Source organism: Leptonychotes weddellii, chromosome 15, assembly GCF_054177405.1.
Source record: "Leptonychotes weddellii isolate Sample4059 chromosome 15, ASM5417740v2, whole genome shotgun sequence".
NCBI lineage: Eukaryota > Metazoa > Chordata > Mammalia > Carnivora > Phocidae > Leptonychotes > Leptonychotes weddellii.
In genome coordinates this window covers 38006503-38020594 of record NC_138383.1, presented here as the reverse complement: position 1 = coordinate 38020594, position 14092 = coordinate 38006503, and the positions used below count along the sequence as shown (strand labels likewise).

Below are 14092 nucleotides of genomic sequence, written 5' to 3'. Positions count from 1 at the left end.
CCACTCAATGGGGGGAAAAAGTAGTCTTTTCAACAAATGGTGCTTGGACAATTAATTAGATTTTCACATGCAAAAAACGAAGTTGAACCCCTACTTCCCATCATATACAAAAATCAGCTTAAGATATATCAATGATCTAAATACAAGAGCTAAATACATAAAACTCATAGAAGAAAACATGGAGGTAAATCTTCATGACCTTGGATTTGGCTATGAATTCTTAGATATGACAACAAGAGCATGAGCAGCGAAAGAAAAAACAGGTAAATTTGACTTCATCAAAATTAAAAACTTTTGTGCATCAAAGGGCATTATTAAGAAAGTGAAATGACAACCTACATAATGGGAGAAACTACTGGCAAATCAAACAAATGGTAAGTGTTTAACATCCAAAATAAATACAGAATTCTTATAACCCAACAACAAAAAGACAAGCAACCCAATTTAAAAATAGGCCAATAGGCAATGGAATAAAAATAAATACATAAATAAAACAGGCAATGGAGAAACAGACATTTCTCCAAAGAAAATATACAAATGGTCAATAAGCACACGAAAAGATGCTCAACATTATTAGTCTTCAGGGAAATGCAAATCAAAACTACAATGAGCGGGGCGCCTGGGTGGCTCAGTTGTTAAGCGTCTGCCTTCAGCTCAGGTCATGATCCCAGGGTCCTGGGATCGAGCCCTGCATCGGGCTCCCTGCTCAGCGGGAAGCCTGCTTCTCCCTCTCCCACTCCCCCTGCTTATGTTCCCTCTCTCGCTGTGTCTCTCTATCAAATAAATAAATAAAATATTAAAAAAAACAAAAACAAACTACAATGAATTAGCACTTCACACCTGCTGTATAAAAAGGAAAATAACAAGCGTTGGTGAGGATGTGGAAAAATCGGAACCCTCATAGACTGTTGGTGGGAATGTAAAACAGTTCAGCTGCTGTGAAAAACAGTTTGTTGGTTCCTCAAAAAGCTAAACATAGAATTCGGACATGACCAGCAATTCCACAGCTAGGTATGCAACCCCAAAGAATTGAAAACAGGGGTTCAAACTTACAATTGTACACAAATGTTCATTGCCTGTTATTCTCAATAGCCAAAAGGCAGACACATCTTAAGTGTCCATCAACAGATGAACTGATAAACAAAATGTGATATACATACAATAGAACATTATGCAGCCATAAAAAGGACCGTAGTACTGATACAGGCTAACAAAATAGATGAACCCTGAAAACATTACGCTAAATGAAAGAAGCCAGGCACAAAAGGACAAATATTGTATGATTCAGCTTACAAGAAATATCTAGAATAGGCAAAAACATAGACCCAGAAAGTAAAGAGGTTACCAGGAGTTGGGGCTTACCAGCAGAATCAGGAGTTACTGCTTAGCGGATTGCAGTTTCTGTTCGGGGTGATAAAAAAGCTTTGGAAATAGATGGCTTAGAATGATGATGATTGCACAACAGTTCAATGTAATTAATGTCACTGAATTGTACAAAAATGATTACAATGGCAAAACAAAAAAAGTGCTGTCAGAGGTTGAAGGTTGTCTTGTCAAGAAAGCCATGAAGCAGATGCCATTCACTTTGATTATATCAGAAAAGTCACCTATTCTGTTGCTCAATGGCCAATAATTATAATTCTATTCTCACTGTATTCTATAGAGCATACCTTCATGCTGCCCAGGTGACTATGCCATTCTGCTCCACGCATTACACCTCCTGGGATATTCTCATCTATAAAAGCATCGAGAGATACAGGATCAACAAGACCTTAAGGTAAGACACCCTCTATCCCCAAAAGCAGCAATGATAACAAGGGGTATGGAAAATACCTACCTGATTTATTTGGGCAACTGGGCTGTCCCATATGCATGGATGGATGGTTATTTGCATAAAGAGATGCCAAATGCTTCAGAGTCTCTTTGTTTTCCACTATAAAAAGAAAAATTCAGAAGTTGGAGAAATCCAAAAGATTTTACTCCAAGTTCAACTTCATGGATACAAAAGTCATCTTTTTCTCCTTCTAGTAAATCTTATACCCCACTGAAGTTTATCGAGGAGTTATTATAATTAACTACATGGTTCTTTTTAGTCCAGGATAATCAGACAAAGAAGATCTACATCTTCCTTATATTAAAAGGTAAAAAAAAATGGTTAGTTTACACAAGAGCCTACCACACTAAAATACAAACTTGTTTTGGTTTTACTACATTCTAGGGCAATTGTGGCCTAATGACAATATTTCTTTTAGGCTGCACTGAAAACAACACAAACTCCATATACAATGGTCCCATAGAGATTCAACAAGCAATTGTTAATCTCATCTTAAGTGCAACCAGTCAGTCAAGGTTTAAAGCAGGGGAGGGCAATTCTGTATTGTTAATATTTGGTTACATATAATAATGAGTTTCTTGAGGTAGGCATTGTGTCTTATTCACTTTTGCATTCCCAATGTTTACAGACATAATAATTGTTCAATAAATGCTTGTGAACTAAACTGAACAAATGTGACAAGATGGCTACACGCAATAAAGCTAGCTCATCTTTAGATCTGACCTCTCTCCTCCAAGTAACTAAGCTGTTGATATATGTACAACCTTCCTACGTTGGTTATTTGCTCATGGAGTGTGCGCAAATGCTCACGATTTTTAAAAAATTTAGAAGGGACATTACCTAATTGGAATTTCCTATCTAAGCTTGAATACTATATAATAAACTGACATTCTACATACCTGTTTGTACTGGTTTGTCATATGGGTATGTGACCAGCACTGAACCACCATCTAAAGCAACAGAAAGGCTGAAGTCCTGTTTTTGAATCAAATTTTCAATGATGGCTTTAGTCTCAGGCTGGGAGGCATTATCTAAAAAACATAAAAGTCGAATATAAAATATCAAGTATTAAAATTGTAGTATGAATAGCTAATAAAATATTCTGTACATGAACACAATCAGCAGCTAATTTAAAAAATCTGTATATAAATACTTTATTACTCCACAAGCCACTATCTCAACAGCATAAAAGATACACTCTAGAAGGCAGATTATCTTGAGTTTTATACACTTCAAAGGTTAACGATCTAAGGAAATTTAAGAAAATTCTTATCAGACACAAAAAGGGATGGATATGTCCTCTTTTAAAAAATAATATCGAGAATATATAACCTATCTTTGAAAGAAAATAAAGTTTTCAGAAATCAGGATGTTTTCCATAGTGCTGTTTGCAAGAGCAAAAAATTAGAAAGAAACTAAATGTCCATTAGTAGGAAAATTGTTGAATAAACTAGACTGTTAACAGCATACTAAGATGTCATTAATAAGAATATGTTAGAGATCTATAAGTACTGAAATGGAAAGATATCAGTGATATACTCAGTGAAAAAAGTTGCAGAACAATATGTATAGTTGATGATCCTATTTAAGTCAATAAGAAAGACTCCATCAAATCAATATACACATACACCATGTGTGTACACGTGTGTACATGTGTATACATGTATATGGGGGATAGAGAGAGAAAATATACCTATCTGTATGGCTAGTGATGGAACCCCTCCAATATTATTGATTGAATTTCTAAGAAAAAACTTGAATTACTTTTACAAATGATAAAGGAGAAAAATTTGACGAGTTTCTAGCTTGTCATTTATACTTTTTATGTACAACCTAGAACGAAAGTAACCCCATTACTCATCTACACAATCTATCAATCTCCTAGTAAAGAAAAATAAGATTATCTGCAAAGTACTTTAACGGCCTAAAAATTAGGCTTACTTGTGAAGTCTGTATCCAAGTCTTTGCCATGAGCATTTGTTTGTCCTCTCTTTGAAGTACAGTCTTTCTCTTGTGCCCTCTCTCGCCCATCTGGATTTAGAGAAGGGACAATCACAATTCTAGTCCTGTCAACCAGCTAAAACAGAAAGAGAAATCAGTTAGCTCTATGTGGAATCCTAAGATACCCTCCCATGCCTCAAACAGAAAGTCTTTCTTGTTTTAAACAGACTTAAAAGGTAGGACTAAAAATAGATAGACAGATAGATAGATAGATAGAAAATTATAGATAGAAAATTCTCTCTTGCTCCAAATAAATTTAAAAAGAAATGAAAAATTATTGCACAACTAATATTCCTAGAGACCTCCTGATGACTTACAAAGGGGTCAGAAACCACTGCCTGCAGGCTAAGTCCAGCCAGCTGCTTGCTATTGTAAATAAAGTTTTATTGGCACACTACCACGCCCATTCATATGACTGTTTTTGTGCTGCAATGGCAGACTTGAATAGTTGCAACACAGAACAGCTGTCCCACAAAGCCTAAAATATATACTATTCGTCCCTTTATAGAAAACGTTTGCTGACCACTGGCTAAAACCAATAATAATAGACTATATTTTCCAGATTAGAAACTGAAATTCGTAGTCTAACAAACATCAGTGTATGTCTGGAAACAATGAGACAGAAAAGTTGAAATCAGCAAGAAAAATGAAGTAGATATTTGTCTTCCTCATAATAATTTCTCCTCTGGATAATCCATAGGCATCAATACCTACATATGCAGCATTAACTAAATTCTGATATACTTCATCCTATATATTTCTGATAGTAAATCAGAATAAATGATGCCTGCCTTATTTATTCTGTTAAAATAGTCTATAGATTGAAAATATTGGAGACCCTAAATTCATTGGTTCTTAACTTTCTCCCCTGGGAGAGAGATTTTTTTCTAAAATGTACATGCTTGGGCTTTGCTACAGGTCTCTGGGTATGTGTATATTTTCTTGAACTTGCCAGATAATTCTGACCCTTACTTATCTCGAAACAAATGGCAATCTAGAGTAAGATTACTAGCTCAAGCTAATTAGACCAGTGAGGCAAATTCTCATAAACTAGAAGTTTTGAAATTCCTGGTAGGTATTTTACCTAGGACATATAGTCTCTTATAACCAAAGTATCAGTAGGTAGCAATATGGCCAAATAGTAGAATAACCTGAGGAGCTTTTATTTATTTATTTATTGTTTATTTATTTAAAGATTTTATTTATTTATTTGTTTGAGAGAGAGAGATAGCAAGAGAAAGAGCATGAGCAGGGCAGAAAGGGAGAAGCAGGCTCCCGGCTGAGCAGGGAGCACGATGTGGGACTCGATCCCAGGACCCTGGGATCACGACCTAAGCCAAAGGCAGACACTTAACCAACTGAGCCACCCAGACGCCCCCTAAGGAGCTTTTATTTTTTATTTTTTTAATTTTATTTATTTATTCATGAGAGACAGAGAGAGAGAGGCAGAGGGAGAAGCAGGCTCCCAAGGAGCAGGGAGCCCGATGCGGGACTCGATCCCAGGACCCTGAGATCATGACCTGAGCCGAAGGCAGACGCTTAACCATCTGAGCCACCCAGGCGCCCCCCCTAAGGAGCTTTTAAAGGAATACTGATGTCTTTGGGGATGGGGCCCAGGCATTGGTATTTTTAAAAACTTCCCAAATGTTTTTAATGTGTAGCCAGGCTTGAGAACCAGTATCCTAGATACTCTCTCATTTTTTAAGGAAAGAACAAAAAAATGTCCTTGGGATACTCCTTACAACTCACATTAAGTAATCAATACAATTTGCTTTGCTGAAAATGGTAAAATAATTTTTGGCCAAATCTGATTTAAGTTCATCTCACCTAATCCCATAGGTGCTTTCTGATCCTAATCATGACATAAATTCTCCCCAAATTTCTTTTAGGGGAGGCAGTATGGTAAAACAAAACAGCATAGACTTTACAATGAGACCCGCTTGGGTTTAAATCTCAGTTTTACCACATACTAGCTGTGTGACCTCCTGTAAGTTATCAAATATCTCTGCCTCAGTTTTTACATCTATAAAATGAAGATAACATAAATTGAGGATTAAATTATGATACATGTAAAGTACTTGGTGTAAGCACTTGACACATAGTAGGTATTAAACAAATATTAGTTCCTTTCCCCTTTCCTAAAGTCTATATAGACAGTGCCAATTAGTGAGTACTCTAGAAGGATGCACACTCTCTCCTTCCTTTCTCTAAGACAACACAGAACTAGGTTACTCAATCATAAGTGACCAATCCTCTGGATCAAAGTTCTTTTCTGTAGTCATGGGTGGCTAAAGTAGACAATGCCATATTGCTTTTCCTAAAATCTCTTAGCAGCCAAGATGTCCAATAATTCTGAACTCCTTAAACGAAAAGAAAAACTATTTGTCTTCCACCTCATTTTCAATATAGTATCCTAATTATAAGTAACTAGCAATGGAAGTCCCTCAAGTTATAATGTACAGAATGGTTAGTAAAGACTGGAAGAGTAATTTGACTATTAAATAAAGGAGTAAAGGATTGAATGCAAATCTTTAGTACTTTTTCTTCTATGCCTCTTAATTACACACAAAGAAATATAACAGAAAGACACTATTAACAATGAGTATAGACAAAGACGGTCCGTTTTTAAAGTGGTAATGCATTAAAAGTGCCTCTGTGTAAAATCCAACAGGAAACAGTAAGCTCTAGGCCCAACGTGGGGCTTGAACTCACAACCCGGAGATCAAGAGTTATAGGTTCTACCGACTAAGCCAGCCAGGCGCCCCTAAAAAATTTTTAATGGTGCATTCATCTCAGTGTGTGACTGAGCTTCTTCCTTCTAAAGCATGTCAAAACAGGCTCTTCTCTTACTTGAGTAACAGCTGGGTTCTTTTTGTAGTTTAGGCAGAGAAATTCTGCCAGAGCCAAAAGTAGTTCAGTTCCAACTGGAGCATTTCCATGGATACCAGCAACAAAACGGATCTTTGGTTCTTCGGGCTCAGATATGTTGGGCTTATTGGAGATTTCGAGGGACCAAATGTGACGATATTCAGAGCTCTGTCCCAAACTTTCAAAAATCAGAAACAAAAAGTCAGAAGTAATCGAGCATTATGTTAATGTTGACGTACAGATTTTTAAAAAAGACATGAAAACAAACATAAAAAGCCTTTAAAAGTCTTTAAAGAATGAATCATTGTGTCCGAAAATTAATTTTCCTTGGCCAAAGAAAATCAAATACAAGTGAGATATTATCAGATTTAGGAAAGAGTATGATGGGGTTCACCGTTCCTCCAAATTCAGTCATTCTCATACCATCTTCACAATATTTGCCCTACCTTCTATAATCTTAATACTACTACTTAGCTAACATATGTTTTTTAAATTAATTCACTTAAATTTTTTATTATGGAAGAATTTATATATACACAAATGTACAGAACCTTACTTTCTAAATGTAAATTAATTTACATAAATAAGATACTTTATACTTTACTATAAATGTAATAATAGTATTGCAGCAAAAATCATTTAAAGTGTTGTGCTTGCCCAAGAGCTCTGAGCTTAAGGCCCGTTTTCTCTGATACAAAGGGATATTTCCAAGAGTTATATAGAAAAAAATATTAGCATTAAATTGAGAAGGGTTAATAGAATAGAAAAATTATTGTTTTCCCATGGTTCTATTCAATGATACTTAGTGCCCATTGGTGGACCACCTAAAACTGTCTTGTGTCTCACCACTGGCAGGTGTTGCATTTTGGGGGAAAATACTTAACTAAAAAGTGCATCTTGAGTTGGAAGGTTAAAAAAACTTAAATGAACTAAGTAATGGATAGCAAAAATAATGTCCAATTTTTCGTTTACTTTAAAATAAGAAAGTCTATAAGCTCTATACGGCACTAAGATGGACAATATTAAAGCCTGAATTGGGCAGAAATATTCAAGAATCAGTTGAGGAAGAGTATTGCCAAAGGAGATATCACTCTTTGCATCTAGGAACATTATAAACCAGTATTTGAGAAGCTAAATGTACTGGTAATATTAGAAGGACCAATGAAGGAAAATGAAGTAAAAATGTCAAAGGCTAGAAAATGTTCATTAAGTATGTGGTAGAGAACTAAAATACAAAGCTCAGGGAAAAATGCAGAGTAAAGCCCACAATAGGCAGACAATAGGAATCAACAAATGAAGAAAATTATTTTCGAGTAACTGCAACAAGACCTAAAGAAGATTTACAATCAGGGAAAGTGAGGCAGAGCAGCCACAGAAAGTGAAGACAGTCAGCATCAGTTTTACTTAAGCCAGTACTGCATATTTTTCCAGGACCCTCAATCCCATACTGTCCCTAAGTCTTTGGGGAATAGCAACTGTCAATAGAGACTAGAGTACAGAAAATGACAGAAACCAGGCTTCCTTTTCATTTTGAAAAAAAAGAATGATCCCTGACAGGTGAGCTCTCAGTTCCAAATCTGTCCCTTGCCCTCAGCAAAATAAAACAAACTAAGTAACAGTCAGGACATGAATATGCAGCTGAGAAGTGGAGAGCATTTTTAATTCAGTCAAAATAATCATCAGGGAGAGTAATTTTACATTTCCAGGAGGCACAGACCATCCATTGCTAATCTAACAAGTAATTCTCGTCCAATGTTCCTCATAAAATTCTCCAGAGTCAGTGTTAGAAAGATCTCTAAGCAATATCTGTTTCAAAATAAGTAAACTCCAATTCTCTCTATATGCAGCTCCCAAATAAATTACAAGAACCATTCAACATGGCTTATGTTGAATGTAACTTCTTAAAAAAAAAAGGAAAGAAAGAAAAGCAGCGAGAGGGTGGTACTTACTTGGTGAGATTTGTGATGTGTGGGTAGTTCATCACAAGTCCTCTCAGAAACTCTGATAAGTCTTTGTATGAATGGTATCGATAAAGAGCCAGATTTGAGGAGGACCGTAACATGAGGCCTTCCAAACCGTTCTCAGCCGAAAGGTCTTTAATTAAAGTTTCAAACTCTTTAGTAGTTGGATCACTGACATCATCAGTGTTGGTGCTATCCCCCTTTCCTTTCTTTGATTCATTGCTTGAATCTGCTGAAGATCGAACAAGGGTGAAGTTGACCTGAATAGCACCCTCACTCTTCACAGTCACATTCTTGGTAACTGGATTATACCTGTAATAAAGGAGAGATCAGAGCCAGGTTTCTGCAGTGGGAATACCCAGGCCTTGGGGAAACAGAAGTCTGCAGAGGATACGTGAATCCTTGAGATAAATACTCTGAGAGTCAAATATGTAACTTTGTGATAATTTATTATTTGTTTTAAACATTAATTAACAAAGAACAGACATGGGTAGACTGTAAAATGTGAATGAATTTTTAAGATTAAGTATATGACTACAAAAGAAGTTCATACTTGCAGTAAATACCCCATGTCTCCTGGAATCTGAGTTCACTTGTCTGTCATCAGAGTGTATGGCTGGAAAAATTTGAGAGGTACTAACTTAGGACATTATCTACCAAATGCATGATTCCTAGCCTATTTTTCAGATATCTTGCTGTTTTGTTTTTTTTTTTAACGATTTTATTTATTTATTTGACAGAGAAAGATAGCAAGAGAGAGAACACAAGCAGGGGGAATGGGAGAGGGAGAAGCAGGCCTCCCACTGAGCAGGGAGCCTGACACGGGGCTTGATCCCAGGACCCCAGGACCATGACCTGAGCCGAAGGCAGATGCTTAACGACTAAGCCACCCGGCCGCCCCTTGTTTTTCTAATATTATGCCAAAATGGAAGAAAAACAGAAAAGATCTCATTTCTCATTAGTTGAAGTTCTAATCCATCCATTTTACAGACCATTAGATATTTGAAATCATTTTTTTTTAAAAGGTGGCAGTAACTATAAATGTTTTTATGTACTTACCCTTACTTCAATTTAATGTCCAAACTAACTCTTCAGAAATAAGATAGCCAGTAAGGGGAGGGGAAAATATCCACTGTTAACATCTACACTTATTAAAACACAAAAAAGAAAACTACAAGAGGGTAAAAATGATAAGTTTCAAATTAAACAGGTGTTTCGTAAAGGATGGGGAAGATAAAGAAAATTAAGTTTTTTCCAAAGAAAAAGTCGTAAGTTCATTTTCTCTTTTTGAGTAAATATGTCTTTGTAGAAATAAACTTATAAAAAAAGATGAAAATTACCTTTCTTAGAGAATTAGAAATAAGAAAGAAAATTTCACCACAACAATACCTCAACATAATAAAGGCCATATATGAAAAACCCACAACTAACATCATACTCAATGGTGAAAAGCGGCAAACTTTTCCTCTAAAATCAGGAACAAGACAAGGATGTCCACTCTTGCCACTTTTATTCAACATACTACTAGAAGTCCTAGCCACAGCAATCAATCAATCAAACAAACAAAAGAAATAAGAGGCATCCATATTGGTAAAGAAGTTAAACTGTCACTACTTGCAGATAACATGATATTGTACGTAGATATTCCTAAAGGCTACCCCAAAATCTACTAGAAGTAATGAATGAATTCAGAAAGTTGCAGGATACAAAATACCCAGAAATCAGTAGCATTTCTATACATTAATAACAAAATAGCAGAAAGAGAAATTAAGAATATAAGTCCATTTACAATTGCACCAAAAAGAATAAAACTTAACCAAAGAGGTAAAAGACCTTTACTCTGAAAACTATAAAACACTGATGAAAGATACTGAAGATGACACAAATTGAAAGATACTCCATGCTCATGGATTGGAAGAATATTGTTAAAATGTCCATTCTACCTAAAGCACTCTACAAATTAAAAACATTTTTTCGGGCGCCTGGGTGGCTCAGTTGGTTAAGCGACTGCCTTCGGCTCAGGTCATGATCCTGGAGTCCCGGGATCGAGTCCCACATCAGGCTCCCTACTCAGCAGGGAGTCTGCTTCTCCCTCTGACCCTCCTCCCTCTCATGCTCTCTGTCTCTCATTGTCTCTCTCACAAATAAATAAAATCTTAAAAAAAACCAAAACAAAACAAAACATTTTTTCAATTCAATGCAGTCCCTATCAAAATACTAACAGCAGGGGCGCCTGGGTGGCTCAGATGGTTAAGCATCTGCCTTCGGCTCAGGTCATGATCTCAGGGTCCTGGGATCGAGCCCTATGTTGGGCTCCCTGCTCAGTGGGGAGTCTGTTTCTCCCTCTCCCTCTGCCTCTCCTCCTGCTTATGTTCTCTATCTCTCTGTCTCAAATGAATAAATAAAAATCTTAAAAAAAAAAAAACCAACAGCATATTTCATAGAACTAGAACAAAGAGTATTAAAATTTGTATGGACCACAAAAGACCAATAGCCAAATAATAGCCAATAGCAATCTTGAAAAAGAAAAACAAAGCTGGAGGCATCACAATTCTAGATTTCAAGGTATACTGCAAAGCTGTTGTAATCAAAACAGTACGGCAGTGGCACAAAAATGGAACAGAATAGAGAGCCCAGAAATAAATCCATACATAGTCAATTAATCTATGACAAAAAAAGGCAAGAATATACAATAGGGAAAAGGTAATCTCGTCAATAAATGGTGCTGGGAAAACTGGACAGCTACAATGCATAAGAATGAAACTGGACCATTTCCTTACAGCATACACATAAATAAACTCAAAATGGATGAAATACCTAAATGTGAGACCTGAAGCCATAAAAGAAATCCTAGAAGAGAACAGAGGTAGTAATTTTTCTTATATTGGCCATAGAAGCATTTTTCTAGATATGTCTCCTAAGGCAAAGGAAACAAAAGCAAAAATAAACTTTGGGACTACATCAAAGTAAAATGCTTTTGCACAGTGAAGGAAATCATCAACAAAACAAAAAGGCAACCTACTGAATGAGAGAAGATATTTGCAAATGATATACCCAATAAGGGGTTAATATCCCAAATATATAAAGAACTCTTACAACTTAACACCAAAAAACCCCAAACAATCTGATTAAAAATTGCCATAGGACCTGAATAGACATTTTTCCAGAGAAGACATAGATGGCCAACAGGCACATGAAAAGATGCTCAACATCAAAAATCATAAGGGAAATGCAAATCAAAACACAATGAGATAGCACCTCACACCAGTCAGAATGGATAAAATCAAGAAGACCAGAAAAAACAAGTGTTGAGGAGGTGGAGAAAAAGGAACCCTTTTACACTGCTGGTGGGAAAGTAAATTGGTGCAGCCACTGTGGAAAAATGTATAAAGGTTCCTTGAAAAATTAAAAATACAAATACCCTATGATCCAATAATTCCATTATTGGGCATTTACCCAAAGGAAAAAAAAACAGTAAATCGAAAAGATACATGTAACCCTATGTTTATTGCAGCATTATTTACAATGGCCAAGATATGGAAACAACCTAAGTGTCCATCGATAGACTAATGGATAAGGAAGGTGTGGTGTACATACACAATGGAATACTATGCAGCCATAAAAAAGATGAGATCATGACACTTACAACAACATGATGGACTTAGAGGGTAATATACTCAGTGAAATAAGTCAGACTGAGAAAGGCAAATACCATATGATTTCACTTAGATACGGAATCTCAGAAAACAAATGAATGAACAAACAAAAAGCAGAAACAGACACATGGTTGCAAGGGGCGTGGGTGGGCAGAATGGGTGAAGGGGAGTGGGAGGTATGGGCTTCCATTTACGGAATGAATAAGTCACAGGGATGAAAGTTACAGAACAGGAAATACAGTCAATGATACTGTAATAGCATTGTATGGTGACCGATACTAGCTGCATTTGTGAACAGAGCGTAACGTATAGACTTGTTGAATCACTAGGCTGTACACCTGAAACTAACATAACATTGGGTGTCAACTATACACATATTAAAAACATTTTTTAAATAAAAAAAGAATGGTTTAGGTGAGGATAGGAAAAAAAAAGTGTGAGAAAACTTTAAAAAGGAACAAATGTAAAGTGGTGGTATTTATTGGACAACATAACTAGAAGTATGCAGCACAACAGGAGTCCTTTTTTCCCAACTAACAGGTACTTCCCAGAATTGTTACCAGCTAGTGAAGGAATCACTCACTACAGCTTTACATCTGGACAGGGGGCAGAGGACCTGAGAGGAGGAGGCCACTGTTCAAAGGGCAGAATTTCATAGATTTCTTAAATCTGACAGTTTATGTACTCACTTTATCACTGGAGGAGAATCAAATGTGTAACCAGCTCTAAACTTCCCAGCATTAAACTCAAGGTTGCTTGACTTTTCTAGGGCTTTATGACAATAATTGTCTAGACTAGAACCATGTTTGTCTTTCCTCAAGCACTTAATATCAAGGTATTCAGTCACTCACCCTCGAGCAGATGCTGTGATTTTGTAAGTTCCTGGAACCAAGAGACGCCAGTAATCTCCAGTTTTGTAGGTAGTCACTGGGTGATTAATTTCAGCAACACTAATCGTGGCATTTAATATACCCCTGCCATCCGTGGCATCTAGGACAAATCCTTTGACACCCTGATGAACCTGGATAAAGTACAAGGACACCCAGATGTCAAAGGTAAAGATCATCATTTAATTACTTTGGGAGCTCTCATATCCAAAACAACAGATTGATAATAAACATGTGGAACAAACAGGAATTTAGAAGTTGGGAGTAAAGCTAAGTAAACACCTACTAAGCAAAATATTTTAGTTTCTGAAAGGCTAATTTTTCATAGCCTAGATTTGTCTTTATCATGAGGAATATAAATAACACTGTTTAAACTTTAGCACATCTGACAATTTCAGTATATAGGACATTCTACAAGAAAACTGTCCTGTCCTCTTTTTTTTTTTTTTCAAAGATTTTATTTATTTATATGACAGAGAGAGAGAGAGAGCACAAGTAGGGGGAGCAGGAGAGGGAGATGCTCCCTGCTCAGCCCCTGATACAGGGCTCAATCACAGGACCCTGGGATCATGACCTGAGGCATAGGCAGACACTTAACTGACTCAACCACCTACACGCCCCCTGTCCTGCCCTCTTTAAATGGGAAATGTCAGGGGTGCCTGGGTGGCTCAGTCAGGTGAGTGTGTGACTCTTGATTTCGGCTCTGATCAAGATCTCAGGATCAAGAGATTGAACCCTGCATCCAGCCCCATTTCAAGCCCCATGTTGGGGCTCCACACTCAGCAGGGAGTCTGCTTGAGATTCTTTTCCTCTGCCCCCCTCCGCTTGCTTGCACTCTCTTTCTCTCAAATAAATAATCTTAAAAAAAAATAAAAGGGAAATGTC

The 14092-nt window shown here is 36.7% G+C and overlaps 1 protein-coding gene across 1 annotated transcript in view; it reads right to left on the bottom strand.

Annotated features, from left to right (window-relative positions):
- Positions 1–14092, bottom strand: part of CPD (carboxypeptidase D) — a 75709-nt gene that overhangs the window by 9450 nt on the left and 52167 nt on the right. The window contains exons 11-17 of the mRNA XM_081805524.1: positions 13172–13341; positions 8653–8976; positions 6686–6881; positions 3776–3911; positions 2734–2865; positions 1838–1933; positions 1671–1735 (exon numbers count right to left, since the gene is read on the bottom strand). Of these exons, the coding sequence (XP_081661650.1) occupies positions 1671–1735; positions 1838–1933; positions 2734–2865; positions 3776–3911; positions 6686–6881; positions 8653–8976; positions 13172–13341 (1119 nt within the window). The remainder of the gene's footprint in view (positions 1–1670; positions 1736–1837; positions 1934–2733; positions 2866–3775; positions 3912–6685; positions 6882–8652; positions 8977–13171; positions 13342–14092) is intronic.